This window comes from Passer montanus, unplaced genomic scaffold (assembly GCF_014805655.1).
Source record: "Passer montanus isolate IOZ18808 unplaced genomic scaffold, ASM1480565v1 scaffold19, whole genome shotgun sequence".
Lineage (NCBI taxonomy): Eukaryota > Metazoa > Chordata > Aves > Passeriformes > Passeridae > Passer > Passer montanus.
This window is the reverse complement of record NW_024366480.1, coordinates 1,550,127-1,568,608: the sequence shown is the minus strand read 5'-3', so window position 1 is coordinate 1,568,608 and position 18,482 is coordinate 1,550,127. Positions and strand designations below refer to the sequence as shown.

General features: G+C 36.2%; 1 protein-coding gene across 2 annotated transcripts in view; it reads left to right on the top strand.

Moving 5' to 3' along the window:
* RAD54B (RAD54 homolog B) overlaps positions 1-18,231 on the top strand; it is a 62,722-nt gene extending 44,491 nt beyond the window's left edge. For both annotated transcript variants that reach the window (XM_039706345.1, XM_039706346.1), the window contains 10 exons: positions 785-947; positions 1,629-1,854; positions 7,192-7,399; positions 7,939-8,078; positions 8,649-8,939; positions 10,344-10,519; positions 12,671-12,932; positions 14,228-14,294; positions 14,617-14,817; positions 17,393-18,231. In XM_039706345.1, coding sequence (XP_039562279.1) covers positions 785-947; positions 1,629-1,854; positions 7,192-7,399; positions 7,939-8,078; positions 8,649-8,939; positions 10,344-10,519; positions 12,671-12,932; positions 14,228-14,294; positions 14,617-14,817; positions 17,393-17,619 — 1,961 coding nt within the window. In that variant the 3' untranslated portion in view covers positions 17,620-18,231. The remainder of the gene's footprint in view (positions 1-784; positions 948-1,628; positions 1,855-7,191; positions 7,400-7,938; positions 8,079-8,648; positions 8,940-10,343; positions 10,520-12,670; positions 12,933-14,227; positions 14,295-14,616; positions 14,818-17,392) is intronic.
* Positions 18,232-18,482: the final 251 nt, after the last annotated feature.

The window sequence follows — 18,482 nt, the reverse complement described above, 5'->3', positions numbered from 1 at the left end:
AAATTATCAGTATAGATTTACTCTAGTGACATAAAAATACCAGAAGCCATAAATTGCTTTCTCATTTTGTCCTTTGACAATACAATTTTTCAGTGAAGGTGTGTAGCAGCAGCAGAAGCAACCCAAGTATGGACATTGTCTAGCAAAATCATAATATTTGTAAACAGATTATGGCAAGCAAAACTGTTATTCAGATGTTGCTCAATACTTCATTCTCTCTTTGCCTCTGTATGTCTTCAAACACATCAACTTCTTTTATTCATGCACTGTGGCAGTCTTTGTCAGCTCACACTCAATCCTCCCCTATTTTCCTTTAGGATATCAGTGGCTTTTATCTCCTGGGCAGAGAAGTCTTTCTGGGCTACTGCAAGAATGTTCCCTTGAAAAGTACTATTTAGAGTATTTAGATTTTATGTAGGTCATTGTTTATGGTTTTTTTTCCTTAGATTTTCAATTCAGAAGTATTTTGGAACTTCTAATTTAACTCTATGAATTCAAAGTCATCAAACAACTTTTATTAGGTTGGCGGTTTCACCTCATCAGAAAAATACCCTCATATTTCTCACTTTATCACCTTTACCTTTGAGAAAAATACAAACTATTTGGAAAACCTCTTTAAAAGAATGTTTTTATGTAGAAGGCAATCTAGGTACTTATAAATGCATTTTCAGTCTGAGAATGGTCAATATAATATGCAGTATTTTTAACAGTAATTAGATCATTGACTTTAATAGGTTTTGCTAACAGAATCAAAGTAATGCTTGATTATGTTTTGAACTTGAAGATTCTCTGGTTATGCCACGACCAAATGCAAGTCATCAGTGGATGTTCAATAAGGCTGGCTTACCTGTGGTGGATGTAGTTGTAGATCCTTACATTGCAAGTAATCTCCGCCCACATCAGAAAGAAGGAGTTATATTCCTGTATGAATGTGTAATGGGAATGAGGTAAGGTAATAATTATCCTTTTGACTTTTAATACCTATCATATTTTCCTGCCCATGTTTGAAATGTGACATCTTGGGAAGTGTTGAGCAATTGTTCAGTTAATTAATATTAGTAATTTTCTCTCAAAAGCAGCTGCACAAGTTTTTTCTGACCTAAATGTAGCATCACACTTGCCATGATTTTGCCAGATGTCATGAGAAGCTACAGCACCAAAAGACCTGTCATTTCTACATACCAAATTTTGTAAACACAGATATAATTAAAGCCATGCTGAAAAACTCTGCTTTCTGGGATTTATATTTCTTATAATTCAAAATTATTCATGTAATTTATAATTCTGGCATTTAGAATAAAAAAGATGTTATTTCAACCTGTTAAAAAAAACATTGTTTTCAAAAGTGTTTTCCCAAGTCATAGATTCCTTAAGCTATTGGATAATTCTAGTTCTAAAGGCAGATTTAAACTTTTGTTTTAGAGGACTAATGAATTACTGTAGAAAATAAGAATTTTCTTTCTAAGATCTTCTAGTACAACTGAATAAAAACCTACAGGAGACATAGTAAGTATACATAGGTTCTTTACACTTCAGAAAACAAGCACAGAAGCAAATCCCTAAAGCAGTTGTGGATAGTTACAGATATGTCTTTTAAAATGATAGCAGCACCTCATTACCTCTTACAGAGTTAGTGGCAGATGTGGAGCTATTCTGGCAGATGAGATGGGCTTAGGAAAAACCCTGCAGTGCATTGCCCTTGTCTGGACTCTCCTGCGCCAAGGGCCCTATGGATGCAAACCTGTGCTCAAGCGAGCGCTGGTAGTCACCCCTGGGAGTCTGGTGAAAAACTGGAAAAAGGAATTTCAGAAATGGCTGGGAAGTGAAAGGATCAAAGTCTTTACAGTTGATCAGGTAAGATTTATTTCCAAAAGGGGATTAGGTCATTATTGGCTCAGAATATAGGAATTATGAGGTTTTTTCCTCTTCTTTTTTTTTTTTTTTTAACTAGAGACCAAGCCTAGTAATTCTCTGTTAACATTTATTTGTAATATAGGAATTATGAGTTTTTTTCCTCTTCTTTTTTTTTTTTTTTAAACTAGAGACCAAGCTCTCTGTTAACATTTATTTGTAAGACTTTATTTTTTCTTCAGATAATTGTCCATATGGGTATTTTGCTGTCAGTCACCAGGTCATAATGTCCTAACCCAAGCTCACATGTAGCATATGTCTGTCTCACCTTTCTTCTGGTTCCACCTTTGAAGTTGTAAAAGGTGACATGTTCCTCCCTGTGCCTCTTCAGCTTAAGGAGTTTTCTGTTATGTATCAAAGTGCACACCTTCCCTGCTTACACACCAAAGCATCTGCCTTGTACTCTGTTTCTGTGGTAGTTGCTTTTTTCTGTATTGAAAACTTCTAATTTGTTTTGGCTGCCTATTTTGGGTTACTTCAGACTGAAAATGCATTTACTGTCACAGTCAAGAGTTAGATCTCTGTTGGGATGATTTAAAGTCTCAAGAGTTACCAAGCCTAGAGTCTCAGTGTTAGGTAATGAGACTATCTCTCACCTCTAGAAGAATGCAGACAAGTACAAATCTTATTAAGAAGCAGGATGATGCTGATCCCTGTCCCATCCTGTAGTGAAGCTGTTCCTGCTGGTATTAACATTCACAAGTTCCAGGCAAGTGGAGAGCTTGTAGTACCTCCATTGGTGCTTGCAACAAAGATGAAGATACTTATCTTCCAAAATTATTTTTAATCTAATAATTTCATACAGGTAGACTGATGAAGCAAATAGTGTTTCATTCTAAAGGTTATCCAATTCTTACACCAACCAGATTTGCCTTTAGTTTGTTCTATTATCCTTAATGGAAGAATGAATATTTCAGATGAAACAGAAGTTTTCAATGGAATTTTACTTCTTGGTAGATTGTACACAATTTTGTAACAATAATTATTTCTTTAAATTTGACTCATTATTGGCAAACTCTTGAAATTGCTGATCTTCCACTGAAGACAATGCATGTGTAATAGGTGCATTGTGTATCATTTGTTTTTCTTAGTAACTTGTTTCAGGTTGTGGAAATGACCTGTCAGGAACTGTAAGATAATATAGGTTGGGATGGGAGATATGAAATTTCCTAAAACAAATAGATACAAGGCAAAATATAATATGGCAACATTTTAACCTAAAAGGCTAGTTAGAGATAGTTAAGTGTTTTCTTGCAGTTTTTATGAATAATGTTGGGAGGAGAAAGCCTGAATTTAATGACAGTTACTGTGCCCCAGAATGACAGTAGCTTTCATTTTCTTTAAATTTAAATAAATTTAAAACTTACTCATCTCATTGGATCTATTTGACTGGGGACACTCAGCAGCTTCAACAACTCTGTTCCCAAATACCACAGAATACACTGTCATGCAAAAGGAAGACACAATATGACTTGCCTGGGGTATAATGAGGTATTTCAAAATAATTTACTGTCTATCTTCTCTGGAAAAACAGCAATTACCATACTGTTATTTCTCCAGTATAACTTAAAAGAAAGAGCTTGTCTCAAGCATTTTCTTCTGTTCTTACCTATAAGGAATGCATTCAAAGAACTGGTAGGTTTTTTAAAATGTTTTCCTCACTTTCACACTGAAATGACACAAACTGATCCTAACCCTTCAGTAATAGACTTTTTAAAACACCAGGGTATTACCTGCTTTTAAAACGTGATTACAGTTTAATTATGTTAATATGCAATTGCCATGTAGAGGACATTGCTTTTAAAATGAAGACATCCTCACAAAGGGTGCTATTAGGTCTTGTTTATTCCTATTTTAAGCATTTGCAATGTGTTTGAGAGAATAATTCCTTTATCTGTCTGAAGAGTATCACTTGATACTGGAGTTTTTTTAATTTGGTTTTTGAGTCAAAATACCTGGAAAAAGAATTAATTACAAGTCTACATTGCTTTATAATTCAGCATTTTTGAATTTACACTTTACCAGCTACATTGTATTTGAACTAGTGCAAAGAGAGATCTGTTCAAAGTGGAAGTCTGGGACATTGTGGACCTCTAATACTGATTGATAATTGCTCCATATGTGGCTTCAGGCAACTCACTTAAATCTGTCAAGTCACTTTGGATAATTGCTAAAATGGAGGCTATAATGTAGACATATCTTGGAGCCAGTTAAGAGTATGAATTAATTACTTGAAATTAGCTTGTAAATTTATTTTAATTTTTCATCCTTCAACCACTGCTGTTGTTACATACAGTAGGAAATACATTATGTTTGACTGCCGGAGGCTTGTAAGGGACTCTCCTGTTTTATATTTTTTTAGAGGAGTTCAAACTCTCCTGTGCACTTGATATTTTTCCAGGGGAGGGATGTTGGTGGCTGTTCCCCAGTGCCTCAGCACTTTCCCCATCTCAGCTCACAGCCTGAAAGTGTACAAAAAAGAAAATGGTTTCTGAACCCTGGGCATCTTCTGATGCTTGACCATGCCAGGAAAAGTTCAGAGAGGCATTGCCTCTGTCTTTAAGGCTACAATGTGGAGCCTGTGTACTGGGGGGACAACATTGGGTCTTCCCTACAGGGCTCCTCTGTGTGTCTGTTCCTGTGTTGGGAAATTTTCTGCTCCTGTTTTGAAAATGGCAGTAAAAATATAACAAGAAAACAGGCATTTAACTACAGTCCTGGAAACAACAGGAAAACTCAAGTCCAGTCCCAAACACCTGGAGAAATGTGCATGTCCTTGTTACCTGGTCCTTACTACTCCTTGTTTCCTCTGATGTGCTGGGCCTCGTTGTGAGCAGCATGTAGGGGACTGAGCTGCTGCACAGTACTTTGTGAGATTAATGTGCTGGATTCATCCCATGGATTCATCTGAATCACCTGCTAGGAGGCTCTAAAGGTTGTGATAATTAACTTGTGCTGCTTTTACAATGTATTACGCCATCTGGCTTCAGACTTAGTTGTCTGTGTTTGGTAACTGATCTTGTTTGGAAATAAGAATACCTTCTAAGGCTCTAGACTGATTTGCTTTCAGAATTAAAGAGGTTGCAGCTTGTCAGCTGCACCCATAGCCTGCTTAGTTAGTGAACACCGTTAGGAGATAGAAAGCAGCATTCAAGAAATTAGCATCTGGAGCCAAGTGGAAAGGTAAGGGACATGGCCACAGTAGATTTTTCCAGTTTTATGCATAATTGCAAGACAGGTAGACAATCATAATAGATTTACAAGTCTGCACAAAAATATAACTGTTTCTTTTTGGAGGAAGCTCTCTGTCCCATTACAGTGACTATTTAGTGTGTGCATTTCCTTCAATAGACAGGAAAATTCTTGGTGTCTTTTGAAGGAAAAGGGCTTGAGTGATATATAAGAGAGGAGATGGTTGCAGTAATTTTCTGACCAGTAATACAGGGATTAGAAATCCCTGTAGACAGACATGTTTTCTGGAGCAGGTTATAGACTCTTTGTTTTCTGAATCTGAGGGTGACCTTACCTGTGGGCGAACCTATCAATGTTAAGTTCTAGTAACAAAGTTAATTATAGAATAATCATGAAATATCCCATTGAAATGGACCTCAAGGATCATGCAGTCCAACCTTTCTTGGCAAAAGTGCTGTCTGGACAAGATGGCCCAGCATCCTGTCCGGACAAATCTCCACCACTCCCCTGGGGAGATTATTCCAATGGCTGGTGATTGCCATTGTGAAACATCTTCCTCATGTGCAATTGGAATTTCCTCAGGAGTAACCTTGTACCCATTATCCCTTGTCTTTTCAATGTGACTTCTTGTAAAAAGGGAGTCTCCATCTTCACTTTAACTAGTGGATCAGGGTGATAAGGTCCCAGCCCACATCAGCCAAGCAGCTTACTTTGTCACAGAGGGTGACCAGTTTGTCCTCAGTTTGTCCTTGGTGAGGTCGTGTTGGCTTTTCCCAATCCCTTGCTTCATCTGATGTGTGATAGCTCCCATGAAGATTTGTTCCATAACTTAAAAGTTCATCCTTTAAACTCTACTTGTAGGTGGGGATATACTTCCAGTCCTCTGGGACATCCCCTGCTCTCCGTTGACTTCTCCAAAAGTTATGCATTGGCCTTGCAGTGATGTCAGTCATCTCTCTTAATACCCCTGGGGCAGTGCCAGGGTCCATTAATCTGTAGGGGTCAAGCTCCTGTAGGAACTCACCCCCACCCTTCCTTCACTGACCCTGGTGGCTCTGTAATTAGCCTGGATTTTTGTTCCTGGGGCTGGGGACGCAGCAGTGCTGGTGAAGACAGAGGTGAAAAAGGTGCTGTGACTAATTCACCTCTCCTGTTTATTGGTGAGCCAATATTTTCCTTTCCTTTTCTGCTTTTGTACATACCTAAAGAACTGTGGCTTGCAGTTTTCAACATCTCTGGCTAAATTAGTTTCTAGCTGAGCTTTTGTTTTCTGTCTGCATCTCTTCAGGCTCTTGCAATGCCCCTGTAGATCTCAACAGGTATTTATCCACCTTTCCATTGCTGGTGCACTTTGCTTTTGATTTTGCCTCAGAAGCTTGCAGTTAAGCCAAGGGGTCTCTTGCTCCATCTATTTCCCTTTTTTTAAAGGGGATGAACTATTTTCATGCTTCCAGAAGAGCAACCATGAAAAACTCCCAGCATCTGGGAGTTCCTTTGGCCTCCATGAAAGCTCCCTGCAGAATCTCTCCCACCTGAGCTCCAAGCAAGCTGAACTTTACTATTCTATATCCTGAGACCCAGAACCAATCCAATAGGTTAAATAATACCAACATAATATAATATAATATATAATATAATATAATATAATATAATAATCTACAATGGGAATTCTGGTCGACTGTGATAACTTCCTACTGGACATTACCAGGCTGAGATCCAAAGTGAATGTACAAGGAGCTACCTGTGGCCCTTCATTATCTTGGCTTTAATTATTCATTTGAAGCTTACCCAAATGCGAGCAGTGAGAAGCTATTACAGGAACTCTGTGCTTTTCACCTTCATGGCAATGTGTCTCAGAGGATTTAAAGGCTTAAAAGAATAATAAATTTTCTTTTAATGAGGTGATAAAATTCTAAATTGCTCTTTTGCAAATTAGGAAAGAATCAATAATCCCAAGTCATGAAGGAGATAGTAAATATCTGGTGTCATGTGAGAAGAAATTTGTGGATATTTAAGGAATGTGATAATTTTTAAGGCTGTGATCTTCAATGAAATAGTTGTATGATGCATTTTCCTTTATGCCTGCAGGACCACAAAGTAGAAGAATTCATGGGTTCTCCACTTTATTCTGTTATGATAATCAGTTATGAGATGCTGTTGCGATCTTCGGATCAAATTCAGGCTGTGGAATTTAACCTCCTAATCTGTGATGAAGGACATCGTCTGAAAAATAGCACTATTAAGACAACTACAGCCCTTACTAGTCTGTCTTGTGAGAGGAGAGTTATTCTTACTGGTTAGTATCTATAGTTACTTCTAGTATTTTTTTATGTTGATAGTGCTAGGTTTGGGTAAAAGAAAAGCATGAGATCAGTTGGAATTTTGGCAATGGGTATTAAATTAAGAGATCTCAGGTGTTGTAAAAACAGGTTATTTCCAAATTTTTTTTACATAAAGGCAAAATAAGTCAGTCTTCAGAGGCAAGCAAGGAGCCTTAGATCTTCTGTAAGAGAATCGGGACTCTGCATACACTTAATGTTTTCCTTTGCATACACTCAATGTTTTCCTTTCCAATTTAATAAAATTGATTTAGAACGTGACTTTTTAAATTCCTTTGTCAGAACAATTATATCTGCAGTCTGTTTAGTTAGGAGTACGGTATCTTGTTATTCATAGCAAAGTTTTAGAACAATTGAGGACTCTGAGTAATTCACATTGAAATAAAACATCTGTTTTCAAGATACATTGTCAATATTAACCCCTGCATTCAATGTTCTTCCATCACTTTAAAGAAAAAAATAACCAATTGTAGAATTATTTTTTTTCTCTTTCAAGGTACTCCGATCCAAAATGACCTGCAAGAATTTTATGCATTAATAGAGTTTGTGAATCCAGGAATACTCGGTTCTTTATCCACGTATAGAAAGATATATGAGGAGCCAATTGTCAGATCTAGAGAACCTTCAGCAACAGAGGTATTTGATTTAAAAATTCAGTCATAGAAGAAAATTCATAGTAAAGTGAAATTTGCATTCTATGGAGCAAAGTGAAACTCAGGACTACTAATGGTAGCTGAAGCTTTTCACTTTCCTATTTGACATATAGTCACTTGTTTTCCAAAGGGAGCAGAAGGAAAACACACATGTTAAAATCACCTAATTTCAGCTGCCTAATAATTATCAGGCAACAACTGTGCTTCCAACACCTCCATTCCCCAAAAGGCCATGTGCATTGCCACGTGATGATACTTTATTCATTCTTAGCTTCTCCACAGCACTGCATGCTTTCACTGCTTCTCGAGAAATTCTAGAATATAATTCAAGCCTTGGATGTCATCTGGGATATTATTTTCCTTTGTTTAAGACTTTAGAAACCAGACATAGAACTAATGCAGTGGTACTAATTGGAGAAGAATTGGTCATTACAGTTCCATGTCAGAAAGTGGTATCATATTTTAAAAGGTTATTTAAATACCTAATTAAAATAATACAGAATATTGTTTTGATAAATCAAGATTATAATTTATTTGTGCTTTATTCTTTTAGGAGGAAAAGGAATTGGGAGAAAAAAGAGCAGCAGAACTCACACGCCTCACTGGACTCTTTATTCTAAGAAGGACACAGGAAGTTATAAACAAATTTCTGCCCCCCAAAAAGGAGAGCATAATCTTCTGCCGACCAACAGCGCTGCAGCTTGAATTGTATCGAAAACTGCTTGGTTCTCGTGTTATTACATCGTGTCTGCAAGGCAGGCTGGAAAATAGTCCCCACCTAATATGTATAGGAGCCCTGAAAAAACTTTGCAATCATCCATGTCTTCTGTTTAAAGCTATAAAGGTTATAGCTTTATCTATTTATCTATTTAGGTACCTGTTTGCATGGGGGTGTGTGCTTGCAGTTAGTCATTTCAGCAGACACAAGTGACTAAAACTGTGTTATCCATGTGCATGTTGCTTAAGGTAATTTCCATACTCTCACATACAGCTTGCTCTAGTAAGTCTGCTTTCAAAAGCACAAGTGTTAGGAAAACTGAATGTACTCAGGAAAGGAATCTCACCAGTTTCCTATTGCCTTATGCTGTTTTCTCTTTCTTAATGTATTTTCTCTTAACCTTGTCTCTGAATATTTGTAAAACTACACATAAATGTGAATTTTACAAAGACCACTGTTAACAAGAGATTACTAGTCTAGATTACTAGTATGTACTAGTATTACTAATATGTCTGCTGGTTTCTCTGAAACCTCCCTGTCCACATGATATTTTCACTTTTCCAAGCTTAATGACACTGGGAGCTGCAAGCTCATCTAGTGGTACTAGATGTCTCCATCACCACTTCTCCTGGGATTGTATATAAAGAAATGTTCTTATTCCTATAGACAAATAGTATGATAGTTAGAACTTGATAATAGTAACTTCTATCTTCTAACACTAGCTGAAGTCCAAGTAAGGGGGGTGGCAATATAACTCTTTCTTATAAGATATGCTTTATGACTTTGGTGGAATATCACAGTGCAGTATCCCTGTAACTTTCAATGCTGCCAAGTAAAGTTCATTGCCTTTACTTCATATTATAAGCATTAGAAACCTTCCATATGCAAAAACACAAGCCTTTATTAAATACAGAGATGGAGAGAACTGTATGTGCAAATCATTTATTGCCATTGTGGTTTTGGCATTTGAGTTGTTTGGCCTTTTCCTCCCTGTGAAACACTGATTTTCTAAGTACAGCAAAATATTACCTTTATTTCTTCTATTTTATTGGTTTTGCTTACCAGCTTTTCTTCATTTCCAGTAGTATAACTGAATCTTAATGACAGTATTTTCCTAAACAGAGTGAATGATTGGGAAGTTTCATAATAAGATATTATGGGATTTAGAAAGACTAAACAATGTATTGATTTGCTCCTCACTCGCAAGTTTAAGATATTTTTACTGTGGAAATACATTTGTGTGGTTGTTTAAGTGGAGAAATTGTACACATTTTTCAGTTTTGAGTATTTCAACTTTCTACTTAGCTGCAAACAATGTCTTTGATTAGAGAATGTAAACCAAAATAAACACTGTAAGTATTTTAAACCTTTGCTTTCAATCCCGTGTTAGGAGTCTGTCATGCTCATGTTCACATACTACATTGCTTTGTGGCACCTTTTTATGCCTCCTTTTGTCTTTGTGATAAAAATATAGCAATCTTAAAAAAATATATGTTAGGATATGGAATTTTAATCCTTTTTTTTCAACAGGAAAAAAGCTGTGATCCTATGTCTGAGGAATATGATGAGTCCAGCCTCTATGAAGGTGTAATAGATGTCTTCCCACAAGATTACACTTCAGACACTTTCTGTGAAACTGATTCAGGAAAATTGCAGGTGCTGGTGAAGTTGTTGGCAGCAATCCATGAGCTCAACTCTTCTGAAAGGCAAGTGTGAAAGACAGGTAGAAGGGAGGTAATGGGAGTGACCTTCTGGATATTGATTTACTTTTCAAAGGCATGGGAGTATAACATTCAATATAAAGGTATTGCAGCTGTTTGCAGGGGTGCCAAATTAATTTAAACATTGTAGTCCTGGCTTTCTTGTTAAAGTGTGAAATTAGAAATTGCAGCTGACATAATTTGTAAAGTTGCTCTTCATATTTTTTCCAGGTAGTGATACTTGTATTTTTTACACTGTAAAGCAAGTAAGATAGTTTGCTACAGCCCTTGTGCTGCACCCTGTACTTGCAGAGGCTTTCCAGTTCTTTATATCTTCATGAGATGTATTAGTCTATGAAATTGCACTGAATATTTTCATTACTACATTATAAGTTATTTCCTCTTTAATCATGCTTAACTGCTCACTGCTTGCTGCCTTTTTGAAGTTCAGGGCAACCATTCTCAACAGATGAACTTGCCCAGCAACCACTTATTTCCCCTGTGGTAAATGCCACTGACTTGCAGGAAAACTTCTGGTTATCACGGGGTAATAGGATGCACATGATTAATTTCTGTGCAATTGCTGATTTGTGGGAACCTCACATGACCTGGTGTCCCAGGATAATTTTTTATGGACTAATGCCTTAAAGCCCAACTGCTCCAAAAGTATTTAACTTTTATTTCAAGTGATGTTTGAATAGGACACACTGTAATTCAGTAGTGGGAAGTAACAGAAGATATCTTGACACTGATGTAATGGCATATGAAGATACTTTCTTTTCACAAATCAGAAAGTTGAGCCCGTTGATGGAGTTTATATACTTAGCATCCATTGAAACCAGTGACAACTGAATATCTAAAGGCACTGGCTTTAGTTTGTGTAGGTCAGAGAAACCAGGAGTGTCAGTAAAAGGTGCATCTCTCTGTAGCAGTACTTTAGGGGCTGCTGAGTTGAGGCATTACTTTATGCCTTTAAGTTTTGTTGCATTAATTCAGTGCAGCTCATGGTTTTTTTTCTTTGGTTTCTCTGCTTTCATTGGTACTGAATAGTTTTTGCAATATACAGACTCAATTCCAGTCCTAATCTGAAGTTGGTATTCTATTTTTGAGTGCACACAAAGCTGTGAATGTTATGTTGATTGACAAAAAAATAAATCTTGCAAAGGCTTTACAGACAGGTCATGGATGTAGTTCAGCTGTAAAGTGTAATAATAAAAATATTCTAAACCACTTCTAAAATGTTAATATTTTCATTTTCTGCTGAAATTATTTGTCTAGTTCTTCAGAACTTGTTTTTAATCTAAATTATTGTTAAAAATAATGAAAGGTATCATTACTTTTAAAAAAAATCAAATATATTACATTTAGTTTAGATGACTAAAGACTTCCAAATGAGATCTGGCAGAAAATGCCCTGTACTTTCACTTATGGCTTACATTCAAAAGATATTTGTCTACTTAGTAGAATCACCTCAATATTAGGTAGGATAAGAATGCTAGATTTTCAAACCTTTGAAACCTAATTAGACAAAATTTCAGAGAAAATAGACCAACATAGCTTGGACCATTAATGTAAAGGATCAAACTGATTTTGCTTTCTAAAAGAACTCAGTGTCTATCTTTCACTAGTCTTCATGCCTGTTCTTTTCAGCCATAAAATGTAGGAAAGTATCTCTGCTGTCCTACTTGACTTTCATTATGATTTTTGTTAGAATTTTCTGAGGTTTTTAGTAAAAAATCATAGCAGCTTTTTCAGTAAGTAGAGTTTATATATCTATATATATTATTTAGTAGCTCCTACAACATCCTCTGCAAATGTTGTCTTAACAACAGTTATTTTGTGTAAACAGATTAAAAAATAATCTTTCTTTGTGATTGGTTCTGAATGCCTGCTGTCTGCATTATGCCAAATTCTGTTGCAAAAGGAGACATTAATTATTTAACACTTGAATGCTTGACAGTAAGTATAAAGCATCCAGATCTGGTATGTGCTTCTAATTAATTGGAGATGCTTTATGTTGTAGAAAGTAAAAGTATGCCTGAGTTGATGTGTAATTTTTCACCTTAATTTTATTTTCTTAGATGTGTTCAGTGATTTGTTATTGGGCTTTAATTTTACCAAAGTCTAGGTTGATGACTTTGTTTTGCTGTTTGACAGAGTCGTGTTGGTATCCAATTACACTCAGACATTAAATATATTACAAGACATATGCAAACATCATGGATACTCTTATACTAGACTTGATGGCCATACTCCTGTGTCACAGAGACAACATATTGTGGATACTTTCAATAGCAAATTCAGCCCAACTTTCATCTTTTTGCTGAGTTCAAAGGCTGGTGGAGTGGGACTGAACCTGGTTGGAGCATCTCATTTGATCCTGTATGATATTGACTGGAATCCAGCTACAGATATTCAGGTCTGGTAGCAACTCTGTACATGTGGGCTGGGCTGGGCATCAAATGAATTCTTGACTGATTTTGAATTGCTTGACTTTACATGTCTTACTGCTACCAATTATCACATTGTGTCTGGACAAGTACAACAATGAGGGAAAACTCTTCCTGAGAAGAAAAGAATAAATAGTTCTCTGTCATATTATATATATTGGGATCGGTAGAAGCCCTCTTGCAGTAAAAAAATAAAAAGATTAAATTCTACTTTCTTTGGAGGAGTGAGTCATGTATCTTCTTTGTCTCTTGATGTCTTTTTATCTGGAGAGTTGCTGTGTTTTTAAAAAGAAAAGTAAAATGGGATTAGATTGCATAGCAAACGTTGCTGTTGATTTGCAATCCCTGAGAAAAAGGGAGAGACTCTGATCAGAATTGCAAGAATGAGAAAATCACATGGCAGTGATGCCAAAAGAAAGAAAAGAAAGCCAATGCTGTGCTATTCTTGTAAAGGCACTGTTGGCCTCAAGGGATTATTTAGTTGGCTTAAGAGTCTTCAGTTAAAATAGTCCTTAAAAATAACAATTAAAAAATCTTTTTATTAACTCAGTAAGAAACGTTTTATTGTAGAGTAATGCTGTGTCCTTAATACCTGAAATAAGCCCTTGCTCATCTTCCCAGGGTGAATTAGTACCCTCATGTGGTCACTTGTCTTGTTGCTTGAAAATGTCTAGTAAATCAGACAAAATTGCTACAGGTTGCCAGAGACTGCAAACCTGTTGTGTGTGTTTGTACTGAGGTGTAACCCATTCATTTTCAAAAAAAAAGATCATATAGCAGTACTCAGTTTTACATTTTGTTTGTTTAAGAAGTAAAGGAGGTGCAAATAATAATTTTTAGAATTTCAATAGAAATGTAAATGTCACTTTTAAAAATGTATTGTGGGAAAAAAAACAATTTTGGAGATGAGGAAGAATGATCAGTATTCCTGAAATACTAAATAGTTGTTAATGCTTGGAAAACAAATATGAAGAGGGGATTTCTTTCAGGAAATAATTGAAACACCTACTTTCTTACTTTAGTATACAGAAAGGAAGAGAAGCATAAATGGCAGAAAGAAAGTTATATTTTCAAAACTGTTTACAATTAATACCAGAAAACTTACAAAAAAACAAGCACAGTTATTAGGGAATGCATTATCCAGACAACATCTCTTTGAACAAGTGGGCAGAACTGGTAATTTGGTCAGTGAAGGCTACAAGCTTTAGTGAAGTATCCTTGTATAGCAGGCTGTTCATGCTCTTCATCTTCTTGCTTTCCTCAGGCAATGGCTAGAGTGTGGAGAGATGGTCAGAAACATGCTGTCCATATCTACAGGCTGCTAACCACAGGTCAGAGACGGTGCTCAACTTACCCAGAGTGAGACAGGTGTTGATATTTTGTCCATAAAAGAAAGAGAGGGAATGGTTTTGAAAATAATTTGTTCTTTAAATATATATATTATTTGTTCATTAAATATATATATATTTTCTGAGTTCAGTTAAGATGGAGATATCACATTGATTCATTTGCCTTCACTTTACTTTTTCTTGAATAACTGAAAATAGCGATTTAGCATTTCCTATGTATATTGTTATCAAGAAATGGATTTGACTTCTTTGTAAATACTGGTCAAAAATTATCCCAATTTATCTGTTTTTCTTTTCAATGCAGGTTCAATAGAAGAAAAGATTTATCAAAGACAGATCAGCAAACAAGACCTTTCTGGGGCAGTCGTAGACCTTTCCAAGACATCTGAGCACACACATTTTTCTATTGAGGAGCTGAAAAATCTCTTTACTCTACATGAAGATTCCAGCTGTGTTACTCATGACTTGCTTGAGTGCGACTGTATGGGAAAGGTTGACCATCAAAGTGAGTTTGTTTTTCATTATCTCTGGCCACTGCTGTGGAATCCATTCTTTATATATAGTCTGTCTCTGGAGAAATCTTTGATTCTCAGTAAAAGAGGATTGAAATAATGAGGTTCATTATGGAATCTTCCACACTCTGTCTGATTTATCTAATCCATAGGAATCCTTCATGAAAGGAGAAGACTAATTCCTTGCAGTAACAACCAGTTCATTTATCATGCAAGTAGCAAACATTCACATCTATCCTTTCTGTAGGGACCTGTCTCCTGTTCTTCTGGCATATCAAAATTGTTTTCACACCTTGCTGTGTACAGGTTTAAGTTGGAAACAGGATTAAAAAAATAAGTGATCATAAGTTATGTTTGCATCTTATAAATTTTAGTTTTTATAGCTCATCTAGCTTCTTGAAGGAAAGAATGTCTATTGCTTTGGTATGTTTCTCTTTTGGGGCATGAAATATCCAGGAGTGATAGTGTGCTACCAATACTGATGTCTTCTAAATGCACACAGAAATCTCAATAAAAAGAGCTCAGGAAATGGGTACAGGAGTGTGTATTCTCAATAGACAGGGGCTAGAAAATAAGTAATGCAAACCCAATACTTTTTTGCTTGATGGTTTGCATGTTTCCAGGTAATAAGTTAGACATGTACTTCTTTCTCATCTCATTCTACCCAAAATGAGGAGGACTTGGCTAGAGATAGCACAGGGCTTCTGTAGCCATAGGGATTTGATTTTCTCCTTTATTTTTGCTCCATATGCTGATTAAATCGTCTTTGTATCTTTCTTTAATGATTGAAAAAAATTAGACCTTCTGTTTCTTCATAAGTGATTTTCTAAATTTACCATCCTCCATTTAGGTACTATTACAGGATCTGTGTGGGAAAGGCACCTTCTGAGAGAGAAATTTTGTGTTGCTACTGTGATGAACACTGGTACTTGCAATTTGATTTAGCAGCTTGCAATTGTCTTAACATCTTGAATTCTTATCTTGTGCTTTGAACATACTTTGGTTTCATCAATTCAATCACAACATTGGCCTCTTGGGTTCTGTGACTTTTTCAAGGGTAGTTCCCATTCCCAGTGAGCAAAATCTTTTGGCAGTAAATCAAGGAAAAACCTGAAGGCCATTATTAGCCTTAAGTGGTGGTAATGATAGAGTGAGGGGAAGGTTTGACTTCCTAAAGAGCAGAGGACAAGCTGGCTCATTGTCTCCCTAGTCAAATTGTTCTGAGTCATGGGCTTCAGGTTGATCACCCCAGAATGCTACCCCAGTAGCTGGTCTCTTGCCTTTCCTAAGAACAGAAGACTGTCAAATTATTGCATCAAGGAACCAGATTCCAGGTTACTGGGGATAGATTCTGCTGTACAGAAAAGCCAACAACTTCCAACGAATCGTCTCCTCCATTTCTAAGAGAAACTAAAGGGGAGCCAAACAATATAATACAGGTCTCACAACCATCATCTCCTGTGGTCCATTCACACTAGGGTGATATTTAGAAAACTACAGGGGTCTTGAGAGGAGGATATTTCCTGTGCATGGATCATGCAGATGGGTTGCTTGCTATTCTGCTGCCCTTCACTTCAGCTATAAAGCTATAAGCCTGGTTTTTTTACCTGATCATAGTGTATTTTAGGAGTTAGGAAGGCAGAATCTGTAAACACATCTATTCTAAATTTTCTTCTGGCCAGTAAAAAAATATATTTTGAATCTACTTCAAACATCATACGTCAGTCAAAAGGAAAGTTTTGTGTTTATGAGTCTTTATGGGCTCTCAGAAACTTAAAAATACCAGGAATAGTCTGAGTCATGCTGCTCATATCACTGGTCTTTCCTAACGAGCACATAATATTGCTATGAAAATATTCAATGGCAAGTTTTAAACCAGTAACAGTACTGATGCAATTTTTTTCCATACAAAATTATTTTTTCACTTATCCCATGCATCAGGTGAATCATAAAGCCACCAATGTGTGACATGCACTGCAATGACCTGATGCTATTTGGGGCTTTAGGATCCTATCTTAAAAGTGAATTAATCTCCCGGGAATAGTCTTTCCCTTAGTGTGATATACAGTGTTGTGTATATTGAACAACTTGGCATAATCTGGATGTACAGACTGTACAGATCTAGTGTGCTGAGTCAATGAAACAGCTACTCAAATTATTCTTAGCTGGCTGGAGTGATTCCTCTGGGAAGAAATTGAAGCTAGCGTGAATTTTGCTGCAACATACATCTAGATTCATATTTACTCAAAGAATGAGACCAGGCCAAATGTCACAGAATTAGGAAGACAGAGGAAAGGAAGTTGGCAAATGAGATATTTCCTTTCCCATCCATGTGTAAAAGGATTTGTCTTTATGCTAGCATGTGGTAATTTTGATAACCTCAATCACTGAGCAAGAAGCAGCCTTCCCTCTCTTACTGTGGATATATGTTTGGATTTTGTTGGTACAGAATGATTATATGTGCTGTTCTATTTTCTCTTGTTTGTTATCACCAGCTGTCTTATTGATTCAGACTGAATTTTTCTGTCTGAGTTTTCTCTGATTAGTTTACTGCATCATTTTTTTCAGATACTTCCTCAGAAAAGCCTCCCATATCTAGAAGCTGCCAGCTTGAACAAAGCCATGGGAAGCCTAATTCAAAGAAGCCACTTTCCATGTCACAGCTGATGCAATGGAAGCATTTCTCTGGGCAACATCAGACTCTTGCTGATCCTTTCCTTGAAAGGATAAAAGAGAATGTTTCTTTCATTTTCCAGAATGTAACCAATCCTACTTCCCCACCTAATAAAACTTGAGTGTCTTTTTCTGCATCCTCCTTGTCATAGGCCTTGTAAGCAACTGATGTGCAGTTACCTGTTGTTCTTTTTGCCCAGTTCTGTTTTGTGTGTTTCTTGTGAGGTTTTTGGGTAAATGTGATTCCTGGTGTTTATAGAAAGTTACAGTTATTACTAAGTTAGTAATACCTGCTGTAATTATAATACAGATTTTTAAAACAAACTTTGCTTTCCAGTATGCTGTTCCTTTGCTATCATAATTAATATGCACATTATTTTTTAAGCACATTACTACTGTAAGTCTACTTTGGTTTATAGTTTTCATTTGATCATAATAATTTATTACTTGTAAAGCTGGCAAATCTTCAGCCAAATTTTATAAATTAGGCAATGCTATATATATATGTATATAACAAGACTCTGATTGGATTTTGTTATAACAGTGTTATGTGTCTGTATAAATGCAGCCTTATAACAAAGTAGATGTTTTTTTCTGTTGAATTTTCAATTTAATGAAATTCAGAGCAATAGTCATTAATGTCCAAAATTCAGAGGGCACAGCTTGATGCTGTGTCAAAAATATTCTCAAATTCTCCTATTGCTTTTACTTGGGAAAATAAAGTATTTCTCAGACATAGTTGAGTAGTACAGGGTTATTTTCATTTTGTTAACTCATTTTAAGGATTTGTTTTGCCAGACTGAAGTACTGAGCATTTTTATGGTATATTTTTAATGACTGTATTACCCTTCTTTGAAGGCAAAACATTCAAAATCAGTTTGTAGGTTTTGAGTGAAGTACTTTGAAATGCCCACAAGAGCAGAAGAATGGATAATATTCAGAAATACTGCAAACTTGCAGAATTTGAAATACCTTGAGCGAGGAG